This window comes from Salmo salar, chromosome ssa09, assembly GCF_905237065.1.
Source record: "Salmo salar chromosome ssa09, Ssal_v3.1, whole genome shotgun sequence".
Taxonomy (NCBI): Eukaryota; Metazoa; Chordata; class Actinopteri; order Salmoniformes; family Salmonidae; genus Salmo; species Salmo salar.
In genome coordinates this window covers 114,880,737-114,905,150 of record NC_059450.1, presented here as the reverse complement: position 1 = coordinate 114,905,150, position 24,414 = coordinate 114,880,737, and the positions used below count along the sequence as shown (strand labels likewise).

The 24,414-nt window shown below is 45.5% G+C and overlaps 3 protein-coding genes across 6 annotated transcripts in view; 2 read left to right on the top strand and 1 right to left on the bottom strand.

The window, feature by feature from the left end:
• Positions 1-1,226: 1,226 nt before the first annotated feature.
• LOC106612495 (homeobox protein SIX5-like) lies at positions 1,227-10,290 on the top strand. The gene is made up of 3 exons (XM_014213683.2): positions 1,227-2,222; positions 3,906-5,338; positions 7,178-10,290. Exons 1-3 carry the CDS (start codon positions 1,531-1,533, stop codon positions 7,849-7,851), a joined length of 2,799 nt encoding a protein of 932 aa, XP_014069158.2. The 5' UTR covers positions 1,227-1,530; the 3' UTR covers positions 7,852-10,290.
• Positions 10,291-10,601: 311 nt separating this feature from the next.
• Positions 10,602-12,214, top strand: six9 (SIX homeobox 9). 3 transcript variants are annotated; one of them, XM_014213693.2, is made up of 3 exons: positions 10,602-11,138; positions 11,456-11,619; positions 11,819-12,214. In XM_014213693.2, exons 1-3 carry the CDS (start codon positions 10,749-10,751, stop codon positions 11,940-11,942), a joined length of 678 nt encoding a protein of 225 aa, XP_014069168.1. In that variant the 5' UTR covers positions 10,602-10,748; the 3' UTR covers positions 11,943-12,214. The 3 variants fall into 3 exon arrangements, with proteins under 3 accessions (XP_014069168.1, XP_014069169.1, XP_014069167.1); XM_014213694.2 differs by having other exon boundaries at positions 10,603-11,138; positions 11,823-12,214; XM_014213692.2 differs by having other exon boundaries at positions 10,604-11,138; positions 11,812-12,214.
• A 3,549-nt stretch (positions 12,215-15,763) lies between these two features.
• Positions 15,764-24,414, bottom strand: part of LOC106612494 (signal-induced proliferation-associated 1 like 3) — a 105,957-nt gene continuing 97,306 nt past the window's right edge. The window contains exons 17-23 of one of the 2 annotated variants that reach the window (XM_045724368.1): positions 23,404-23,637; positions 22,330-22,492; positions 20,492-20,675; positions 20,145-20,300; positions 19,647-19,761; positions 19,009-19,090; positions 15,764-18,837 (exon numbers count right to left, since the gene is read on the bottom strand). In XM_045724368.1, the coding sequence (XP_045580324.1) occupies positions 18,694-18,837; positions 19,009-19,090; positions 19,647-19,761; positions 20,145-20,300; positions 20,492-20,675; positions 22,330-22,492; positions 23,404-23,637 (1,078 nt within the window). In that variant the 3' untranslated portion in view covers positions 15,764-18,693. The remainder of the gene's footprint in view (positions 18,838-19,008; positions 19,091-19,646; positions 19,762-20,144; positions 20,301-20,491; positions 20,676-22,329; positions 22,493-23,403; positions 23,638-24,414) is intronic. The other variant, XM_045724369.1, reaches the window with a different exon arrangement.

The window sequence follows — 24,414 nt, the reverse complement described above, 5'->3', positions numbered from 1 at the left end:
CAGGACCTCTACACCAGGCGGTGTCAGAGGAAGGCCCTAAAGATTGTCAAAGACCCCAGCCACCCCAGTCATAGACTGTTCTAACTACTACCGCATGACAAGCGGTACCAGAGCGCCAAGTCTAGGACCAAAAGGCTTCTCAAAAGTTTTTACCCCCAAGCCACAAGACTCCTGAACAGGTAATCAAATGGCTCCCCGGACTATTTGCATTGTGTGTGTCCCCCAACCCCTCTTTTATGCTGCTGCTACTCTCTGTTTATCATATATGCATAGTCACTTTAACTATACATTCATGTACATACTACCTCAATTAGCCCGACTAACCGGTGCCCCCGCACATTGGCTACTATCTGCATTGTGTCCCGCCACCCGCCAACCCCTCTTTTATGCTACTGCTACTCTCTGGTTATTATCTATGCATAGTCACTTTAACTCTACCTACATGTATATATTACCTCAATTACCTCGACTAACCGGTGCCCCCGCACATTGACTCTGTACCGGTACCCCCTGTATATAGCTTTGCTACTGTTATTTTACTGCTGCTCTTTAAATCATTTGTTATTTTTATTTCTTACTTATCTATTTTTTACCTAACACTTATTTTCCTTAAAACTGCATTGTTGGTTAAAGGCTTGTAAGTAAGCATTTCACTGTTGTATTCAGCGCATGTGACAAAATACAATTTGATTTGATTATTCTATCAGAAAGGCAAAATAAAGTCACAAATTTGCACACTCTATTTGCACAAACCAATCAAATCAGCTCTTGTACCAAACCCACTGTCAGAGAGATGGGTGCACATTTTAATTCTAAAACAACATTCACATCATGGCACTGTGTGTGTGTGTGTGTGTGTGTGTGTGTTGCACTGAGAGTATTTGGGTAGAGAAACCACACCAGGTGCTCATTCAGATGCCAGCTGAGGAACTGGAGAGACAACTATTAACCATCTAAAGTGTAAACAGACAGCCGGGAAAGAACACACAGCACACAGACATAAGCGGTGCATGGGCTAGTTCACCAGCAGTCCTATCTCACTGATGGAAAGAGCTGATCCTGCTCAATTCAACTGTTCATGTGAAATCAACAGACTTTGAGATCAGTAAACAAATGGACACATCTACACGTGACGTTATAATGTACATCATCTCATCTGGAATATGTACACACCACATAGCCGGGCGCTAGTATATCCTGATCCTCCATAGACAGGCTGAAAAGTGTATACTGAAGGGGAAAAAAGGGGGGTAAAAGGCAGTAGGCCTATTTAGTACAATCTGATAATAACATCAAATTGAATAACCACGTTATTTTATTGACAATCTGGAATTGAACAATAACATGTATCTACCAGTAGCCCAATAAAAGGTATTGAACATGCATCGCTATAATGAATCTTAAAATCAGAGCTTGACGAGGTTAGAGGCGTGCGTGACGCGTGTAGCTGTGGTAGACACTCGTCGACGGAGAATGGGCGAGAGAGAGCGCGCAAGGGAGGAACTAAAATAAAAAAAAGTTAAACTAAAAATGGCTTCCTTGTCTTTGGAGTCTGCAGAACAATCTGAGAATAGCACGGAGAACCTTACCCAAGAGGCCGCTCCGGTGAAAGAGGAGACGGATCCGGATGAAGTTTCGGAACAATTGCTAAAAACTTTTCAGAACTCGGCGCTCAGCTTTTCGACCGATCAAGTAGCATGTCTGTGCGAAGCCCTTCTACAGGCGGGCAATGTGGATCGCCTGTGGAGATTCCTATCAACCATCCCTCCTTCGGCGGAGCTGCTACGTGGCAACGAGACGCTGCTCAAGGCCCAGGCACTAGTCGCTTTCCACCGGGAAGAATTCAAAGAGCTGTACGCAATATTGGAAAGCCACGACTTCCACCCGAGCAACCATGGGTTCCTGCAGGACCTCTACTTGCAGGCGCGCTACAAGGAGGCGGAGAGGTCCCGAGGTCGTAGCCTGGGCGCTGTGGACAAGTATCGGCTTCGGAAGAAGTTTCCCCTGCCGAAAACAATCTGGGATGGAGAGGAAACGGTGTATTGTTTCAAGGAGAAGTCTCGCAATGCACTGAAAGAGTGTTACAAAAGCAACAGGTACCCCACTCCAGACGAGAAGAAAAACTTGGCCAAAGTGACTGGACTCTCCCTCACGCAAGTCAGCAATTGGTTCAAGAATCGACGGCAGAGAGACCGAACCCCGTCCGGTACCAACAGCAAAAGGTAGGCTATGCATTCCTTTCTACATTTGTCACCAAATACCCCATTAAATCCTTTCATACACGATTGCATGTCAAACATCTATGTCAATATGGTTCGTTTTATAATGAACACAATTGTTTATGTGCAGTGTCATTTGCAGAGTTGTTTATTTTTAGCAAGGCAGCCAGACTATGGGAGTACATATAGACTATACTGTTGCACACGGCACACACTAAGATATGGATTCATTTGACTCAAATAAACAATGTTCACCGAAATTCTCCTGATCAGATAGGTAGGAGTGAGCGCTAGAAAGTAGCCTAACATTGTAACATATATGGATCTGTCAACTGCAATATTATTTTAGTGCTTCAAACATATTTTATGTCATGTAATGCAGACAGACTGATCCATGGGCTTGACTGTGTGGTTTATCTCAACTGTATGGTTCATGTTCAACATATTTAAATCAAATTCCATAAATTCCTGCAATAACTACATTTCACTGTAAGGTCTACACCTTGTTGTATTCGGCGCACGTGACAAACTTTGATTTGATGTTTATGAATGACAGAATGCGTTAACTCTTTGACTGTGATAACGACACACATGTCTTAGAGAGCACGACTGGGAGCAAGAGCATGTTGCTTTGTTGTGAAATGTGAGATCCGGGCGCCCATTGTGGCTCAAGTTTCCTGAAATCCTGCACCGCAAAGCCTCCCGGCGGACCTCTGCGCGCTCCCGAGGCCCTGCACCGCTGGGAGAGCAGGGGGAGCAGAGACCGAAAGAGAGAGGAAATGGTGTAGCTGTTGGGGAACAAAAGGAGAAAATAATATATTTAAAACCTTAAATGTCTTCAGCTCTCCTGTGCCCCGTTTGGAGTGTACATTTATAACATTTCTTTTTTTAAATATATATATATATATATATATATATATATATATATATATATATATATATATATGTATGTGTATGTGTATGTGTATATATATATATATGTGTATGTGTATATATATATATATATGTGTATGTGTATATATATATATATATGTGTATGTGTATATATATATATATGTGTATGTGTATATATATGTATGTATGTATGTATGTATGTATGTATGTATGTATGTATGTATGTATGTATATATGTGTGTATTTATTTATGGATGTATTTATTTTACTGTTGTGTGTGTGTGTGTGTGTGTGTGTGTGTATAGGCTACATACAGTATGCTAGTTTTGGCCAGGGAAGTTGGCAGTTTAACAAAGCTACACAGGAAATTGGGTTTTTCATGTGTCAGTTGTTGATGTCCTTTATTCCCATGTGTGGAGAAATAAAGAGAATGCCAATCATGCAGTCCAGTCTTTATCTTATATCTAGGGGCTGTGGTGGCTGGGGACAGTAAATCAGTTGTTCTCTGTGTTAACCACACTGCTTCAGTGCACTAGGATGTTTCAGGACATATCACATACTGTGTAAACCATAGGATCAAAGCCGATTGTCACTGACGGTTATTGATTTACCATATGTTATGTGTATTGTAACATTCTGATCCCTTTCCCCTCTTTTTCCGTTCCATCGGGCAATCCTTGCCCTCTACTCCCCTTCCTTCTTTCATACGCTGTCTCTGTTCATTGTCTCACTCCTCCCCCACGGTTCACTCACCCTATCTTTCTCCTCTGCTCCTCTCCTGTGTTTTCTTAGTGAGTCCGATGGCAACCACAGCACAGACGATGAGGCTGATGATATCTCAGACAAACCCGAGGACATTGTGGGCTCCACAGCCTCCATCATCTCCCTCTCTGGCTCCCCCTGCAGCACTGGAGGCCAGATCTTCCTCAACGGGGCTGGTGGGTTCCTCACCGCCTCCCACCCCTTACTCCTCAATAGGGGCTCCCTGATCTCCGGGGCAGGGGGTGGTGTCATCATCAACGGGCTGACCCTGAGCGATGGCCACACGGTTACCCTCAGCCCCATATCGGCTAACTCGCCTCTGCTCTTCAATGGAGCGCAGATCATATCCAAAAGCAGCGCGGTAGTGCAGGATATGGGTCTGGAGGGCCAGGGGGTTACAGCCATGGAGGCCCAGCCCAGCTCTGCCATCTCCCTCCCCCTGACAGAGGACCGTAAGACGGACAATGTTAGCCTGACGAACCCCTCGACTATTCCCACCCTGGACTTCATCAATGTCCCAGAGGGGATGGTTCTCAAAGCAGAGGACATCCAGACAGTCTCTCCTTCCTCTTCCTCCTTGTCTTCCCCCTCAACATTCTCCCCCACCTCCCTCCCCTCCCTGGTTCTGACTCAAAATGGCCACCTCTCCGACACCCTCCCGGTCTCTAAGTCATCCCCAGGCGTGGTCATCTCCAGCCCGGTAGTGAGCCTCCCCAACCAGCAGGGGGAGTATGTGGTGTTTGCCACAGCTGGTTCTCAGCTCACCCCCTCCAGCTCCATCTGCCAGGTTGTGTCCTCCTACAACTACTCCACCCCACAGGTATTCTCCCTGCCTCAGGTGGTGCCCTCCATCCAGGGTGTCCCTGTATCCCAACTGGTCCAACACAACCCTGGAGGCCAGTGTCCCCTCTCCCAGTTCCAGGGCCACCAGACTCTGAACGTTGCTCCCAGCCTCGCCCAACCCCTCCCCCAGCATCATACTGGTTCCTCTACATTGGGAGCAGGATCCACCATCCTCTCCCTGTCCCAGCTCACCAATGGACAGCTCCCCCAGGGACTCACCCTCCAGTTGGGTGACCAGACCTCAGCTACAATCCCCACTCTGACACAGATCCAGTCCCCACTAGGCCACCCTCAGATCATCTCCTCCCCTACCCAAGTGGTTCCCGTCTCCCAGTCCAAAGAGACAACCCCAGCCCAGTTGGTTCCCCTTTCCCTGCCCCAGCTGGTGCCTGTCTCCTCCGCGGGACAACTCTCCTTCCCTCAGGTCGGCCCGGCCACCCCTTCTCTATCTGGGGGGACTTTCCAGATCCTAGCCTCGGCCACTGGAGGTGGGATTCCTCAGGGGCCCTTCAGGATAAACCAACTGGGACCCCTCCAGACTGTAGGCCCCTCGACCAGCATGGCTCCTGGTGTCCAGCTCCTCAACTCTGGGGTCATTCAGCTCCCCTCCGCCTCGCCAGGTAACTTAACGCTCGGACACACAGAGAAGACTGCCAATAGATACTTAGCACCTCTGCCCAGTGTCGGCAGTCAACTTTTTTGTTGTTCACATCATATAGATCAACCGCTGATCAGATCACTGGAACACTCCAAACCACAAGATGGCAGTAGCTTTGTTTGGCTTTTGCTACCTGGCAAACGGTGATGCTAACTGTTTAGCTAAAATTAGCTAGCAAGGGAACTGGCTCTGGCCGTATGGGATAATGGAGAGTGAATATGGCTAGCTCAAACTCTAGGCAGCATTCTGCCTTCTCCATACATTTTCCGTCATTAGTTTCGCCCACGACTACCTTGTGAACAATGCTCTGTTTTTAACGTTTAGAAACGTCAATAATCATCGCTTGCAATACGGCTTTTCGAAACATATGGCCCTTATCTTTCATCAGCGAGAAAGAATCCTTCAAATAAAAAAATCTACTTAATGTAGCAATTTTGTACAAATCCATACAGCTGTGTGTGCGCCTCCATCCGACGGAACTACATTTCCGCTGCACTTCCCGAGTTACACTTCCACACAGGTGTTTGGAGCATGCTAAATGGCTAATTGGCACAGGCCTCTTGTGTTCTGTAAACAAGCGTTGTAACATGGAGATATGGAAACACTAACTTTAACCCTATCCAGTTGTGTATCAATTGAACCTTTTTTTGTTTTTAGAAAGTTATTTATCGCCGATATGAAATAAAAGGTTCCTTATGCATCCAAAACCGTACCACGAGTGACCAGTGTTTTAATGTTTAGATTGAGCATCTGGGCTCTTTACAAAAGTCCCCCGTACAGAAGACACCTTCATCCAATGACTCTTCTGTGGAATTTAATGTAATTGAAAGTCATGAACAAGTGATAGCTAGCTTGGTAAAGCAGCTAATGTTATGTGCTGCACTTAACACCCCATGTGTTTCATATGAAGTGTTGTGTGACTGCCTGACTCAGTTGGCAAGCTAACGCAGGGTGGATGTCAAGTGCCTTTCCCCCCCCGTTTTTGTTGTCTTCTGTTGACGCTCCTTTTCAGAGAAGCATCCCAATGTGGCGTCTGGAGTATGGGTGTGTGAACTGCTCTGCCATAGGTTAGGCGGTTTTGATTGTGTGGTGTTTTTTGTTGTTGTTGTCCCTCCCGTTTCTTACCGCGCAACTACTGTACATTTGAGCTATAATACCGCGAGAGTTTCGACTTCTGTTTTGAAGCCAGAGGATGAGTCTGATTTCACTGTTAGTTTTACATAAATAATTGTACATTTTCAGTTATAGTTGACGCTTTGTTTATTTTTTTTAAATTTAAAAGTGATGATGGGTGTACTGTTGCTTTATGCGTTTATATGCGTGTGTTTACTGACTGTCCCCATGATACTAGGTAGCTTCTTCCCACGCCGTTGCCGGACAGTATTGCTGGTCAAGCAGGAGCGAAAGGCACTGTGTCCCGGTTTTGTTTCCGTTCATGCCCCTCCATTGCATAGACTTTATGTTCATGTATCAATATTAGTTATTTCTTGTGTAGGTTGCTATCCTACTTGAAATAAAATCTGCTGTCTGATTGGCTCAGATTAAAGTTGTGTTGAAACGGCAGGTTTGTCAGTATCAGATCGGTACGCAACGGGTTGTCTTTTGTTCTAGCAAGATAAGGAAAGCCTCGTACTGTGCTAAGTACCTATCAGCAGTCAATCTTCTCTGTGTGTCTGACCTATTACTAAGTCATTTGCTTTTTAGGGCAAATTTAGCTATGTCAATGTTGGTGATGAACTGCTAACAAATATTTTTTTCACTACTACTTCCTCTCCACTTCCACCTCTCCTCTGTCCTGTAGGGAATCTCCTCTATGGTGGAAGCCCCATCCTGAGTTACCAGAACGGCAAGCTGATCCTAACTATCCCAGCTGGCATCCAGTTCGGCAGCCTGCCCATGAAACCCGTCCCTGAGGCTTCTACCCACCCCACCAACGGAGTAGGCCCCGGACTCACTCTCAACCCTGTCATCCACCCTACACCTACCCTCATCCCAGTCTCCACCTCTGTCTCAACCTCCAACACCCTCCAGACGTCCCCCCTCTGCTTCATCAACTCCTCTCCGCTCTACTGCACTCATGAGACGGGTGTCCCCACCAACCAGTCCCTCTCCACCCCCTCCCCACACACCCTGGACCTCTCTGCCACCCTCACCCCAGAGAGCATGCTCTCTCTCAGCCCCATGTGCAGCGGAGTGACCCCCACCACTCAGCTCTCCCAGACCACCTGGAGCCCTGTCCCCCTCTCCACCTCTGCCAGCCTGACTATGTTTGACGTCCGTGGGAAGGGGGATTTACCCGAGGATCCGGCTCTGCTGGGCCTACCTGGTGGCGAGGCACTGCTACTGGGGAGCCCCTCTCCAGACCAGGATGTGGACAGGGTGTCGCCATTGGGGGACCCAGAGGAGATGGATGGAGACCCCAAGATCCTCACCCAGCTACAATCAGTCCCTGTGGATGACGAGTTGGGGCTGTAATCCAGCCCCCCCCCCATCACCATAAACTCAGTCAGCAAGACTACATGTTACGGAACAACCTCAGTGCTCCCTTGGATAGGTTTGCATTGAGGAGTGGACTGGCTTTGACTCATATGAGAAATGTGCTTTGACTCAAAAAATCCTAGGCGATGATCCTTTTGGATAAACCGTCATGGGATAGGCTGATTGTATGCAACTTGGAATGACCTGGAGGATGGCCTTGCATCTAGGCTAGCCTGTTACCTGATTTATGTTACACAACTGTCCACTGCTTGGTTTCCACAATTTTAGAGCTCTTATACTGTTGTCATCTGCCTCCCATAAGCCAAGAGCCCTTCCTGTGTCACAAAATCCAGTCCGAGACAAAATGGAGGCGCTGAGTCAACCGTGGGAGTAAAAGTCTTAACTCTCCAAGCAAGGCACGGTTCCTTTTACTCTGCATCAAGTTGATTTCTAAGGACATTCTGCGGCTTTTATGCACAGACGTCCCCGTTTCAGCCAAGACTATTTGTACTACAAGGGAATGAATGCCTTGGGTTTTAGTTGGCGTTGGGTTGAGCAGTACGCCACGGCCGGGTTGTCTTGTTTAAGTCTCTAAACTCCGCCAAATGCAGACGCAGCCAAGCGTTAAGTCCTGTTGAAGTTGGACTGGGTGGTTCTGAATGGCTGCTCACTTTGGTGCTGCTGAGTATTGCACAGTTTAGCCTCAGTGAACGCAAACAGAAAGTGGGCTGACCGTGACACCAGAAACCCCAGAACACTCTAGCATCGAGATGGACTGTGTACTCCTCTCTGTCAGCAGTGTCACTGCGTCAAGGACACAGGCTCCCTCATTTAACTACAGGTTGGCATACATGCTAAGCTCTTGTCACGTCTGAGGTCTGTTGGAGGAAATGGAGTCACCTGGGATTTTTTGAAAACAGCTTTTTATTTTTACTCTATGCAATCAATGCATGGTCCTCTGTAAATATGACCATGTGACATGTAAACCAGTCTAATTAGGATAGACCAAGCTTTAGTGAAGACAGTGTATGAAACCTATGTCTAACGCGTGTACACTACACACTCTGCTTGGTCACATGGTGCGAATATTTGCGCCACTATCGTACACTACTACAAATTGTCTATCAATGAACAATATTTATGCCTTTATATTACTTGTATGGGTTTGAGCTAGACCTAATAAGTGCCTTATCTAGCTGCTGAGGTTGGTGGGCCAGTGTGGGTTTTCTTGCCTTTTGTATCTTCAAAGTGAAGAATGTGCTCTACTCTTCACAAAATGAAGCACCATTGTGACGAGCAACTTTCCCACATTGATGTCGAATATGAGTTTTGTAATAACCCGTATCCCTCTTGAACTCCAGAGAAACGGAATGTGATGCTCTTGGTTGCACGTCCGTTGCTCTTTTAGCATCACTACCACCTACCGTGACATAGTCACCATTGGGAACTCCCTCCTCATTGTACGTTTTGCACATTTCGTCCATGTCATGTTTACGTCTTCGGTGATGGCCAGATTCTATTCTGGAAAACCTGCCTTTTCTCTGTTCTTCACGAATTGCACTCACTGATCTGAAGGGACACGGGATAGGTCGAATTAGCTGGTTAGGTTGAGTTTCAAACAGCCTCTGTCTATCCTGATAAGTGAGTTCCGAAGCGCTGAGAGCAGGTGACAGGTCTCCTAGAATGGAATGGTATCCAGCGAGACTTGGTGCAGTTGTTTTCTCCATAAACATACAGTACTCACCATCTCTCCATAACCAAAGCACAGATGGCAGTTAGTTCTCTGGCCAATGGTAGCTACTCTTCAGTGTCACTCCCAACTGTGTTTTTATATTTGTGTGTTTTGTTTATTTTCTGTGTGTATTTAAAGCATGTATCAATCATTTTCTAGTAGTAATTTTGAATACTTCGAATGGAAAAGAAACCGAGCGGTCCGTGAGGAAAATGGACATAGGAAAAAGCATCAATGGACCTTCCCAGAGGATGGCTGGTTGTACAGTCTCAGAATGTGTAGCTAATGATATTATACACTTTCACAATCTGAATAGGATGTTTAATACCTGTCAAAGGAATGTTACAAGTCTTTTTTTTTTTAATCGGTGTTTAGAAATGTTTTGTTTGGTTCTAGGCATTTTTTCCATACGACACGGTGCATGAGTTGGAGGCTAAAGGGAATGTGTTTGTGTGTTTTGTTTGTATATCCATGAGCCCACCCCTTGTCTACATGTAGTGGTTTTTCTCTTTTAGTGTGTGGTGCTCCAAAGGCTGTTATCCTCCAGCTGAGTTATCCAAAGATGTATTTTTTTTAAATGTACTTTAAGTGAGTAAAGGGATTATTAAATAATAAAAAAAAACATTTTGAGGTTGGTTTTGTACTTAAAGGTATTTTATTTTTTATATGCAATTTTGTGATATTCTAATAAACTATATAAAGAATACATTTTTTGGGGGGGGGCGATTTTGTGAATGCTTCTATTTAAATCTCCATGTGAGATTTATGGGTCATGGGGAATAAACTATTGAGTGCCTACACTACCAAAACACGTTAGAAGCGCTTTTGCAATTTGGTTAGTAAATTAGATTTAAATACACTTGTTTGAACAACACAATCCTGCTTTCTCTCTGGATGAATGCTTTCTCTGTTGTGTACCCAATCAGGTGTGTCTGTTTTTGTAACCCCCATGCTCTCAGGTTACCTGTGAGTTCAACATTGCCAGGGCGGAGACAAGGAGATATATATATATACACATTCATACAGACTTATTCACCCGACAGCAGCTAACATTCTCTACAGGCTCTCAAGCTCTCTCTAAAACATTTCCCTTCACAGAGAGTTGTGAAAGGTCACAGAGGTAGGCCAACTAACCTTTGACCTCTTGTCGTGCGTGGGCTCCATGGCAATGGTCTTCTCGGCAGAACAAGTGGCGTGTGTGTGCGAGGTCCTGCTGCAGAGCGGACGCATGGAGAGCTTGACTGGCTTCCTCCGCACTCTTCCCCCCTCTTCCTCCTCTTGCCTGGGGGGTCTGGAGAGCGTCCTGAAGGCACGGGCTGCAGTGGCCTTCCATCTGGGGCGCTTCTCCGACCTCTACGCCCTCCTGGAGGGCTTCCCCTTCTCCAATCGCAGCCACCCCCTGCTGCAGCAGCTCTGGCTGAGGGCTCACTATCTGGAGGCTGAGTGCCAGAGAGGGCGCCCCCTTGGGGCTGTGGGGAAGTACCGTGTACGCCGTAAGTTTCCCCTGCCAAGAACCATCTGGGATGGAGAGGAGACCAGCTACTGCTTCAAGGTACAGTGAATTAAGCCTACTAGGTTTATTTGAGTAAATATAAATAATATATTTAATATTATACTGTTTCAGAACATTTTTGCTTCTGTAAAACAAAATGTCCCTAGGGCCTTGTGGAGTCAAGATGGTGTATGTCAAGACAAAAGGACTTTCTACCTGGAACTCAAGTCTAAAGTGTCTTACTCTGTCTGCTTCAAATGTACTGAACGGTGCAGATGAAGGAAAGGAAATGAGCAGAGGCCTCTTACGGCTATCATGAACTTTAAATCATTATCCTACTTGTTTCATCATTCCGAAGTGAATGTTCCTCTTTCTAGGAGAAATCCCGGAGTGTGCTGCGGGAGTGGTATTACCATAAACCGTACCCTTCACCACGTGAAAAACGAGCGCTTGCGGCAGCCACCGGTCTCACCCCCACCCAGGTGAGCAACTGGTTCAAGAACAGACGGCAACGGGACCGAGCAACTCACCGTACTACCGGGTGAGTCTTCATTTTCTCTGCTCTCCCTCTAATACGTTTCACGAGAAAATATTCATCCCTCCTTTAATTTGAATGTTTGTCTGGCAGTCAATCCTCTTTTGCTTTAGGACTGTACTACCTCTCATTTTACAGTGGACTACCACTGCCCTCTTCTGGCACGACCAGAGAACTGACATGTGCCCTCTCTCTCAGGGAACAGGAAGGTTGTGGACCACTTATTGGCTCCAACAGAACCCCAGGAGCAGCATACCCCTCTGACAATGACCTTTCATCTCCAGGCACCCCCAGTCCCCCCTTCTCCTGCCCCCAACCCCCACCTCTGAGTCATATGGGTGGGGGACAACTCTGAATCTTTCCACTACCTGAGCCATCATGTATAGTATGTTCACTTCAGAGGCAATACTATTCAGGTGTCTAGCCAGAAATGTGAGAGAACAATCTTTTTTAGTAACTTAGCTCTGTAGTTTCGTGACACCCTTAATTTTTGATAAAGTGTTTAAATCTGAAAAAAAATAAAATTCAGTTTAATAGAAAAGTTGTCACCAGACCTAATCATTGACACAAGCATATGTAAATAAACAATGTTTAAAAAGCAGCACTCTGGCAAGATGTGTTGAATGATACCAATGAAAATACAACTCCATAGCTAAAACCAAGACGTGCCTGAAACCTCTTGGAGAGGTAATGTATACAGAAGATATCCAGTGATAGTACAACAATTAATAGGCTTCTTCAGGTTTTCCGGTCAGTGCCGTGCTCTGTGAACATAACCTTCAATGTCAGCTGTGAGCTTACTGCATGAAATCAAATGTCTCATATCTGACATTCACAGAAATCGACTGATGATCATGATTATATAGCATAAAAAAAGGTTTAAGTCAGTCAATGAGAATATAATTCAGAGAAAGGCATTTTTTTTTTTCTTCATGAACGTGTACCATCAAGTGTTTTCTGTGATCCAAGCTGCCAACATCTAGCAATGTAACTTGATGGTAGTTCTGCTCTCAGATCAATGTGTCTACGAGTCTGTTGGTTTCAGTGGATGGAACATCCATCTGCCCTGTTCTTTTGCAATGTCAGGGCAAAACTGTCCCCAATCCCGTCTGTGTATTTCCTACACTGTGGTTAAAAGGTTTCCAGGTAAATCTGTTGGTTCTGGTTTATGGGACCAGTCCAACGGCGAGTCCAGGTGTGGTTAGAAGCCCAGGTACTCAGCCAGAACCTTGATGAGGTTCTCCACTGTGGGCTGGTGCATGTTCTCCTCAGTGTCATCCAGTGTGTACCAGAACAGGGGGAAGGGAGTGACAATGACATGAAGCACATGAACACCTGAGTTGGCGTGAAAGAAAAAAAGAAATGCAGGATTGAAAGTATTTCATAAGACAAAATTCCATCAGCCAAGGCGACGTAGTGTTGTGATAGTGTGTGTCTGTATATGAGCACACCCTCTGACCTTTATGTAGGAAGGGGACATAATTGATTGTCACCACAGCCTGCAGCAGGTTGGTGTGTGTGGAGCCTAGTGGGTGGGGGGGGGATGTGTGCCATGCCCTCTGCCAGGTGCCTTGATCCGTAGAGAGAGTCTGGCTGTCCACTCCTCAAATGACTCCTCTCTGTCAAAACAACAATTGCTGGAGGGTTACAGCAGATGCCTGCAGAGAGAGGGAGGGGGGAGTGTTTAATAGCAGAAGATGAGAGAGAGTGGTGAATTATGCTCTGTGCCAACTGGAAACCAAGTAAAGGCCAAGGCAACATCATTTCATCACATCTCATTTCCCAGCAACTACCTCACTCCTGCAGTTGATTTTCCTTTTTGTGTGAGGCTGCAATGATGTCGCAGTTTGACTACCAAGATCAGTCTCCTGGGGGGGGGGGACCCTGCTTAACAGAGGATTCTGCGGCTAAAAACAGGGCTGCTCTCTGCAAGGCTACAGTCAGCACCTTATACTCTACACTACAGAGGGAGAGAGGGGATAGAGTGTAGGGAGAGAAACCCAGCTACTCAGCATCTCTCTGTTCTTTCCATTGCAGTCTTTATTCTGTGTATCTGAGTAAACTGCCTGAAATCAGACACTGATGTAAGGTTATGACCACAATGTTAGGCTCATTGTGTTACTGAATTTTGTTTGCTGCCAACTTGGGATGGGTGTGCTTTGAACATTTGACCGTTTCTCATCAAAATCTCCTATACTAAACTGATAGGTATAAAATGCAGTCCCTGGAAATAAATTGATGGACAAAACAGGACAAGGTACCTGCTGGGTGTCCAAAGCAGAAGCCAGCTCTAGGATCATGGCACCACTGAGCCGCTGGCCCCCAGGAACACCCTCTCTGGGACGCGGGGGTCCAGGGCAGGACTTTGGAGTCATAGTGGCAGGTCAGCAGCAGCCTGCGAGGGGCCTCGGGGTCAAGGGTCGCAATGACGGAGAAGTTGACCTGACCCCGAGGCGTTGGCGACAGGAAAGAGTCGAGTTCTACTGTCCAGCTTTATTGGAGTTTAACATTTATCGATATCATGGTTAGCCTACTCTTATCTAAAATATTTTGTATTCAAATAAATTAATGCAGTAACTGCCATGGTTTGTAATTTATATAGCCTCTCACTCAACTGAAAACATCTAATCCACTGATAACGCAACACAACTTGCTTTTCTGGCACCAGGTTTTCGTTGAGGCAAGGGTTTATTTTAAAGGAGCTGTCCCTGCCTGACAGATCTTACAAAGCCGCGATAGGTATTTTACGTATCAGCTAACTACTGAACAAAAATATAAATGCAACATGTAAAGTGTTGACCCCATGTTGATATGCTGAAATAAAATATCCCAGATATTTTCCATACCCACAAAAAGCTTATTTCTCTCAAATGTTCAAATTTGTTTACGTCCCTGTTAGTAAGCATTTCTCCATTGCAAACATAATCCATCAGCCCGACAGGTGTGGCATATCAAGAAGCTGATTAAAACAGCTAGATCAATACACAGGTGCACGTTGTGCTGGTGACAAAAGGCCACTCTAAAATGTGCAGTTGTTTCATACAATGCCACAGATGTCTCAAGTTTTGAGGGACTGTGCAATTGGCATGCTGACTGCAGGAATGTCCACCAGAGCGGTTGCCAGATAATTGAATGTGAATTTCTATACCTCGTCGTTTTAGAGAGTTTGGCAGTATGTCTAACCGGCCTCACAAACCATGAGTATGGCGTCGTGTGGGCAAGCGGTTTGCTGTCAAAGTTGTGAACATAGTGCCTTGCAGTGAGGTTATGGTATGGGCAGGCATAAGCTATGGACAACGAATAAAATAGCATTTTATCGATGGCAATTTGAATGCACAGAGATACCGTGACGAGATCCTGAGGCCCATTGTCTTGCCATTCATCTCCCGCTTTCTCATAATGCACAGCCCCATACTGCAAGGATCTGTAGACAATTCCTGGAAGCTTAAAATGTCCCAGTTTTTCCATGGCCTGTATACTCAGACACATATCCCATTGAGCATGTTTGGGATGCTCTGGATTGACGTATGACAGCGTGTTTCTGTTCCCGGCTACATCCAGCAACCGAAGAGGAGTGGGACAACATTACACAGGCCACAATCAACAGCCTGATCAACTCTATGCAAAGGAGATGTGTTGAGGCAAGTGGTGGTCACACCAGAAACTGACTGATTATCTGATCCAGGCCCCTACCTTAAGGTATCTGTGACCAACAGATGTATTTGTGTATTCTCAGTCATGTGAAATCCATAGATTAGGGCCTAATGAATCTATTTCAATTGACTGATTTCCTTACATGAACTGTAACTCTGTAAAATCTCTGAAGTGGTTGCATGTGGCGCTTATTTTTGCTCAGTATACATACACGTTATAGCAATCTGTCAGTCGATGACGTAGCACGCAACCATACACAACCATTGGTTGATGCGCGCAACGTCTGAGCCAGAGGAACGCGACCGTTACATTGTTTCCCCTTCTATCCACTGGCATTCCTGTTCCATTGGGTTACATTCAGTGTTTCATTTGAGGATTCAGTCGATACATTGTATGCCCCAGGTCACATGCCAGCAACTCCAGCAGACCCACAACCTGTTTATATGATCAAATAGTTAAATACCATTGCCAGGAAAGATAAAAAATGATTCCATCATTATGAAAGATTTTTTTTATATATGTTCTTATAAAACAATGAAAACAATTTACCCTTTTAAATGTACAGTCATTGATACAACATCCCCCAGAAAAACAATGTTCAACCATAAGTTTGTTGATGCATAAAGCACCCCTGCCTCATGCAGAACGCACCAACAAAGAAAATCAATCTAAATCATAAAATCAATACAGCATACATAAAAAATAAAAACACAGTACCCTCTTCATTTCACTATTTTGTATTTTTCAGGTTGCAAAAGTGGCCAAAAATAAATTATACAAATATTAAACATCTAAAAAAAAAAAAAAGTAATCATACAATTGATCCATTTACCAAGTTTCGGTATTACCATTTCTGATTTGTGCACGTGCAACATTGATGCACCGAGCTATGTTCAACATGTATAACTGCAGTTTGCTTCAAATCAAATATATCAAAACTAAATCCTTAACACCCGTACCCCTCCACACACACAAATAAACAAAATAAAGATTAAGACATCGAAGATAACGACATCACAGCACATTTGCTGAGCTTCAGTGATAACATGAGTGTCTAGGGCTGTTTCAGTTGCTCTTGGTTTTGTCCAAGATGAGATGATTTAACTGGCTGGAGGAGGATGGACAGCTTACAGGACACAGGGAGGCAGACTACAACAGCGTCTTTGGATGGACACTGATGAGCAAATACCAGAGATGGTGAGATGAAGAGAAATGGAGACAGAGATGTCTGTATATATGTTGCTCTTTTCTAAACGGAATGTCTCAACAATGTACAAATGTTTTTGAAAGCATGGGGGGGCAGTGTTGAGTAGTGTGTTTTGTATGTTTGTGTGCCACATGAGTGTGAATGTCCACTGATCCAGCCACAAAAGGGTTTACACCGTTCAGGTACATGCCCACACACAAAACAATAAATACATAGTACAGTTCTTAAAGGGGGTGTCTGAAAGGTCCTGAGAGTAGTGAGGGGAAGAAAGGATTCCAGTTGAGGCAGGGCAGAAGGTTCCTAAAAAGAGGGTCTAATGATGAAAGGGTACTTAACTGTGCTAGGGGCTTACATTTACTGGAACGAAAATGGTAATATGCTCCTTCAGCAGACCCTTTTATCATTTTTGTGAATGGATGTGGCCCAAACGAGAATTTGAACCCACACCATTGGTTTAGCCAGCTCCACGCTCCCCTCCATTTATCCCACATTCATAACAAACAATGGACACAAAGACACAAATCTGTAAGAAAAATACTTCCTGTAAAGAATATAACCAAGCTAGTGAGAATAAAGTGTATTTGTGTTGATTTATTTGAGTGTATTCCTGTCAGATGGAAATTTTTACAAAATGGCCACAAGTTTCACACAGACCCACCACCCCAAGCGAAGCTACTTACGTTTTAAGTCATTTAGCAAGGTCTCACAGTTGTGTATAAATTGTTGAGTTTGATTCTGCAGCCACTAGGACTGTCTGTTAGCTAAATTAATGTATAATACCCCTTCATTCTAGTACACACACACACGCCGCTACAGTGTTTAAGAGATAACTTCTACGAGTCCTTTCTAAATGAACGCAGGTGTGTACTAGCAGTTGGTACCCAAAACAAAAACCACGAAATATGCTAATTCTACAAATTGTAAAACATACTGCTTAGATATTTGTAAATACCTTTAAAATGTTAACCGAAAATGGACATTGAGATCCTATCATTGAGTTTATGACACTATATTCTGTTTCATAAACTGAACGAGAAGGCTCGTCTCATATCACCAGCGTAACTTGTCGTATTACAGCTTGCTCATAACTGAAATGCCCTGTCAGCTCTATCACACACTCAACGAAGGGTAAAAATAACATCGCCAGAGCTCTCTATTTTGTGCGATAATGCATTGTGGGAGTATTTGCTGTACCTTACACACCTTCACGAGTTACACACCCACCTCTTTTAGTCAGTTATATCAGTACAATAGACATGTGTTCAAGCTATATGTTGAATCACACAGGCAAAACTACAGTACCATGTCTTTTATAACACACGTCTCCCAGAGCATTCTGGGAGTTGGAGTCTTTTCTTTTTGGCTGATTCGCTTCAGGAACAGTATTAGGCCTCGCCGTGTGATCTTTGTGTTCTACAGTTAAATAAAATCTCTCCTCTTTATTGGCTCTGCTCTGACGCAGGAGTGTGTAAGACCTCAGTTACAAAAAATAAAAACCTACAAGCAGGGACAGAGAGGGATTCACTCTGGGTGCACAGCCCGAGGGAGTCGGCTTGTGCAGTGTTAGTTTTTAAAAAATAGGCGTGTCTACTTGCAGGCTCTTCTGTCTAGGCAATTCGGTTTCAGATGAGCCAACGGGGATCCATTGGTTCTCTGCAGTCCCTGTGTCCGTCCAGCCCAGAGCGAGGCAGGGATTCTGGGGTAGGAGGTGCACAGCAGGGAGGGTGGAGGCGTAACGCCAGGTCTCTCTCCAAAAGCAGGTCAGAGTGGTGGAGGGGTAGTGCTCCTCTTCTCGCCTACCACCCCACCCCTCTAGAAGAGGCCGGAGGGAGATAGTGTGGTTGGAATGTGACAGAAGCAGCAGGTGAAGGATAGAACGTAAGAATGTAGGGGGGGTGGGGGGTCCTTTCCCTCTCTTATGCTTAAAAGCTACACATTTTCTTGTACATAATGTCACACCCTAACTTACTTGCATTTGTTCTATTATCTACTGCCCATGTATTCCACAGTACCTAACCAGACCCACTAACAAATCTATTTCCCACTCAATCCCAACAGCATGAAACTCACTGTGGCCACGTTTCCAATAAGTCTTTCCACTAAATCACACTTATCCTAACCTCTCTCCCCCCCATCGTTCTCTGGCTTAGGTCACACGTCCTCTTTGCGAATGCTTTCGCACGCCCTCTCCGAGGTCGCTTCCTGTGTCTGGTGTGAGCTCACTTCCTCTGCGGGGTGTCGGCGAAGAGCATGCTGAACTTGCGGAGCTGCTCGCTGGCCGAGTGGCTCTCTTCCTGCAGCCGCTGGTTATTCTGCCGCAGGTTAGCCATCTCAGCCAACAGGTGAACTTTGTCCTTCTTCTCCTGAGGGACAGAGAGGGAGGGAAGGTGGGGGAGAGACAGAGGGAGCGAGACAGAGGGAGATGGAGAGAAAGGAAGAGTTTATTTATTATCTGTTTCTGTTCTTACCTACGTCAGCGGTACAGCCATATATATTAGCATTGAGCCTAAATGTCTCTCTGGTGTAAACGGTACCTTCTCCAGGTCAGTGTTGAGCTGCTTCAGCATCACCTCTAGGCTGTACAGTCGCCCCGAGAGGGCGTTGGGTACCTCATCCCTGAAAACACACAAAGACAATAACTCGCCCTGTCATCTGGGTTACGTAGCAGGTAGGGCAGACAGGTTTAACAAGGTGTGTTCAACAGAACAACAGAGTTCATCGGGACCGTACGACGCAGTATGTTAGTTCGGTAAACAAGAGGTAGTTTCAGTGATAGGTTGTAGTTATGCCCTGAGACAGCACAAGCTGACCGGCCGGACTGCTGTAACTCAAACACTCCACTGTCTGTTTACAACAGAAGGTGTTCAAAGATCCTTGGTAAATTGTTTGATACATGTCTAACTACCACAGCTAACTACGGGATGGTGGTTTCTACATGTGACAGGTGAGGTTGACCTGACAAATGGGAAATCCAAGTGTAGGCAGTGCTTTTATACACTCAAATTTTGGGTTTAGGATTTGGAGTGTCAGTGTCAAACAGACAAAACAACATTGTACGTCCGTGGCAGTGTCTATGGATGGTGATTGTTTGAGCTTGTGCGTGAATCTTGGGTGTGTGAGTTTGTGTCTTATTTGTGAATTCATGCGAAGTGTGTGTGTGTCAGAGACTTACCCGCTGAAGGTGGGGGTAGTGCGTGGAGTCTGAGGTGTTTGGAACTGGATTGGACTGTTGATCGGCCGCATGTCTGGAGGCTCACTGAGAGAGAAGAGCGACACTGCCCTTTGCACTGTAAAACACACACAGAGACACACTGTTACAATGCTGCATTTCCCCATTCACAATCAGCTACCAATCTACAAAATCTGCTTCCCCTCTATCTATCCATCCATCCATCCATCTTCACAAGGTCTCCAAGGTCTACATTTCACACAATCAAGCCCAGCCAGGAGCAGCTTTGCTGGGCTAGGGCAGTAATTGAGGCCCAGGATCATGTGTCAATACGTGTTTGTGCCTGCTGGAGCTGCTGTGAGAAGCTTTGTGGTGGCAGGAGACCAGAGGGACCCAGGTGTCAAGAACTGAGGTGAGACACTCTCTCGCTCTCTCTCTCTCAGCGTGTATACACAAACAAAATCTCTCTAGTAAATATCTGAACACACACAGAATACTCACACTCACCCTCGTAGGCCTTGGCAGCGTTGACCAGACTGGCCCACTCCAGGCCACAGGCAGTGTCAGGCAGGGGCATGAGCCCCGGGTCCAGCCTCCTCAGGGGGGGAACCTTATCCCTCACCTCTGTCAGAGACAGCTCCGACGCAGACAGAGGGACTGGCCAGGCAGGAGGGGGGACAAGGAGGTCAAATGAAGTAGTCTTAGCAGATTAGCATTCATGATGATGTCACATGATAAACTTTGCTTCTGACACTCTAACTGATCCTTGTGCCTTCTTGACATACCATAATTATGTACGGATACAATGAAGTGAGAAGGTAATGACATCAAGCTGTGGCCCCACTCACCCTTCTTGTTGGGCACGTGGTTGGCAGAGTGTGCATGGCGTCGGGTGGGCAGGGTGCAGGTGAACAGCAGGTCGCTGGGAGTCCCCTGGTCAAACAGGGGGGCAGAGTTGGCATAGCTGGCATCCCTGCGCCCGCTGCACAGAGACTCGTCTGAGAACGTGCGCTGAAGAGTGTGTCGAGGAGACTGAAAAGAGAAGGGAGGGAGGTTAGTCGTGGGGTAGTATGTTTGTGTGTGAGCAAGTGGTAAGGTTTGGGGGTGTGTATGTGTAAAATAGTGTGTTGTGTATGGGTGTATATGTGTATGGACAGTACCAGTCAAAAGTTTGGACACACCTACTCATTCAAGGGTTTTTCTTTATTTTTACTATTTTCTACATTTACTCTACATACTGAAGACATCAAAACTATGAAATAACACATATGGAATCATGTTGTAACCAAAAAAAGTGTTAAACAAATTCAAAGTAGCCACCCATGCCTTGACAGCTTTGCATTCTCTCAACCAGCTTCATGAGGTAGTCACCTGGAATGCATTTCAATTAACAGGTGTGCCTTCTTAAAAGTTAATTTGTGGAATTTCTTTCCTTCTTAATGTGTTTGAGCCAATCAGACAAGGTAGGGGTGGTATACAGAAGATAGCCCTGTTTGGTAAAATACCAAGTCCACATTATGGCAAGAACAGCTCAAATAAGCAAAAACAAACGACAGTGCATCATTACTTTAAGACATGAAGGTCAGTCAATACGGAACATTTCAAGAACTTCGGAAGTTTCTTCAAGTGCAGTCGCAAAAACCATCAAGCGCTATGATAAAAGTGGCTCTCATGGGGACTGCCACAGGAATGGAAGACCCAGAGCTACCTCTGCTGCAGAGGATAAGTTCATTAGAGTTACCAGCCTCAGAAATTGCAGCCCAAATAAATGCTTCACAGAGTTCAACAGACACGTCTCAACATCAACTGTTCAGAGGAGACTGTGTGAATTGAATGAGGCCTTCATGGTCAAATTGTTGCAAAGAAATCACTACTAAAGGACACCAATAATAAGAAGAGACTTGCTTGGGACAAGAGACACGAGCAATGGACATTAGACCGGTGGAAATGTGTCATTTGGTCTGATGAGTCCAAATTTGAGATATTTGGTTCCAACAGCCGTGTCTTTGTGAGACACAAAGTAGGTGAACGGATGATCTCCGCATGTGAAGCATAGAAGAGGAGGTGTGATGGTGCTTTGCTGGTGACACTGTCAGTGATTTATTTAGAATTTAAGGCACACTTAACCAGCATGGCTACCACAGCATTCTGCAGTGATACCCCATCCCATCTGGTTTGCGCTTAGTGGGACTATCATTTGTTTTTCAACAGGACAATGACCCAACACACCTCCAGGCTGTGTAAGGGCTATTTGAACAAGAAGGAGAGTGATGGAGTGCTGCATCAGATGACCTGGCCTCCACAAACACCCGACATCAACCCAATTTGGTTTGGGATGAGTTGGACCGCGGAGTGAAGGAAAAGCAGCCAACAAGTGCTCAGCATATGTGGGAACTCCTTCAACACTGTTGGAAAAGCATTCCTCATGAAGCTGGTTGAGAGAATGCCAAGAGTGTGCAAAGCTGTCATCAAGGCAATAGGTAGCTACTTTGAAGAATATAAAACATAAAATGTTGGTTACTACATGATTCCATATGTGTTATTTCATAGTTTTGATGTCTTCACTATTATTCTAGTGTAGAAAATAGTAAAAATAAAGAAAAACCCTTGAATGAGTAGGTGTGTCCAAACTTTTGACTGGTACTGTATGTACTGGGTTTGTATGTGTACTGTGTGTCCCCCTCACCGTGTCTCTTTGTGGCATCTCTCCAGGGTTGTCCATGATGATGAGTTTCTTCAGGTCGTCCTCGACAGTGCTCTTGTGGGATCTCCGTGGAGACCGCAGGTCCCTTAGCGATGCTCGAAGACGGGGCTGTCCGAACACGTTCTTAGAATTCACGTCCACCTGTCTGAACACACACACACAGCAGGAATATACTGTAGGTTAAATACAGTAACACAACTTATCCCACTGAGCATGGCTTAACACAGTGGCGTGATGCTTGAATTTTAGTTGGTAGTGTAGCACACTGGTGCCACGGTAGACCAGTGCATCTCAATGCACGCGCACACACACACACACACACACACACACACGTTCAAAAGTTTGGGGTCACTTAGAAATGTTCTGGTGTTCTGGTTAGAGCCAGTTTGTGCTGTTCTGTGAAGGGAGTAGTACACAGTGTTGTTCCGAGATCTTCAGTTTCTTGGAAATTTCTTGCATGGAATAGCCTTCATTTCTCAGAACATGAGTAGACTGACGAGTTTCAGAAGAAAGTACTTTGTTTCTGGCCATTTTGAGCCTGTAATCGAACCCACAAATGCTGATGCTGCAGATACTCAACTTGTCTAAAGAAGGCCAGTTTTATTGCTTCTTTAATCAGGACAACAGTTTTCAGCTGTGCTAACATAATTGCAAAAGGGTTTTCTAATGATCAATTAGCCTTTTAAAATGCTAAACTAGGATTAGCTAACACAACGTGCCATTGGAACACGAGTGATGGTTGCTGATAATTGGCCTCCGTACGCCTATGTAGATCAGCCGTTTCCAGCTACAATAGTTATTTACAACATTAACAATGTCTACACTGTATTTCTGATCAATTTGATGTTATTTAATGGACAAAAAAAAATGTGCTTTTCTTTCAAAAACAAGGACATTTTTAAGTGACCCCAAACTTTTGAACGGTAGTGTATACACACACACACACACACACACACACACACACACACACACACACACACACACACACACACACACACACACACACACACACACACACACACACACACACACACACACACACACACACTCTCTTACTTCTTGCTGCTGTTAGTGTCAGAGCTGTAGGTAGTGGGTGTGTTTGAACGGGAGGGGGCGTTGTCGTCTGGTTGCCAGGCGCCCAGTCTGCTCTTGCTGTATAAGGCCTTGGGGGCGGAGCTGGAGAGAGGGGTGGAGCTGAGTAGAGCAGAGTTAGGCGTGACTGTGGCGGCTCGGACCGGCCGTGATTTCTCTGCTGCAGGGGTCTTGTAACCCTGGGGTGTATAGCAGGCCCTGTGACGACACACAGACGCACGGCATTAACGTACAGAGAAACACACGTACAGAGAAACACATGCTCAAATCCATAAATCGATCTATCTATCCGTCTACATGCATAACAAAGTCAATATAAATGATGCACAGGTTTAGAGATATGCTTGAGTTGACGGATCCACTCAGGGTGAGATGCATAACAGACACAACAAACCACACGTCACATAGAACAGCTGCTGGTGGAATTCACATCTCAAATCCCCCCTTTTCTCTCTTTTTTCAACCAACATACCAACCAACCAGCAGCAACATCTGTGAATATCCCTGACCAGCTGTCTGTCTTTCTCTGGACATACATCCAGCAAACCATCCACCCAATCACTCAAGCAACCATTCATCTACACATGTCCATCTAACCCACCATCACTCAATACCTCCACCCATCCATCTTAACACTCACACGTCTCCATCCCCATTTCCTAAGCTCCTGTACCACAGTTTAGACTACATACCTGTAAGTTACGTGTTGTGTCCCACTGTGATGGGTGCCTCTGTGTGTCAGAGTGCCAGTGTGCTGTCCTGTTTCCCTGAAGTGACTGGGTATAAACTGGGGGACTGGAGTGATGGAACTGGGGGTCTAAACCCCCAATCCTTTAATCCCCCTCTAAGAGTAGCTGGACTCGAAATATGTGTGTCTATGTGTATGTAGGGCAGGGGTGGTACATCTGGCCCATACATGCCCCCCCATAGGGATTACACAGTGATGTGTTTCGGTATGTTCAGTATGGGGGGTGG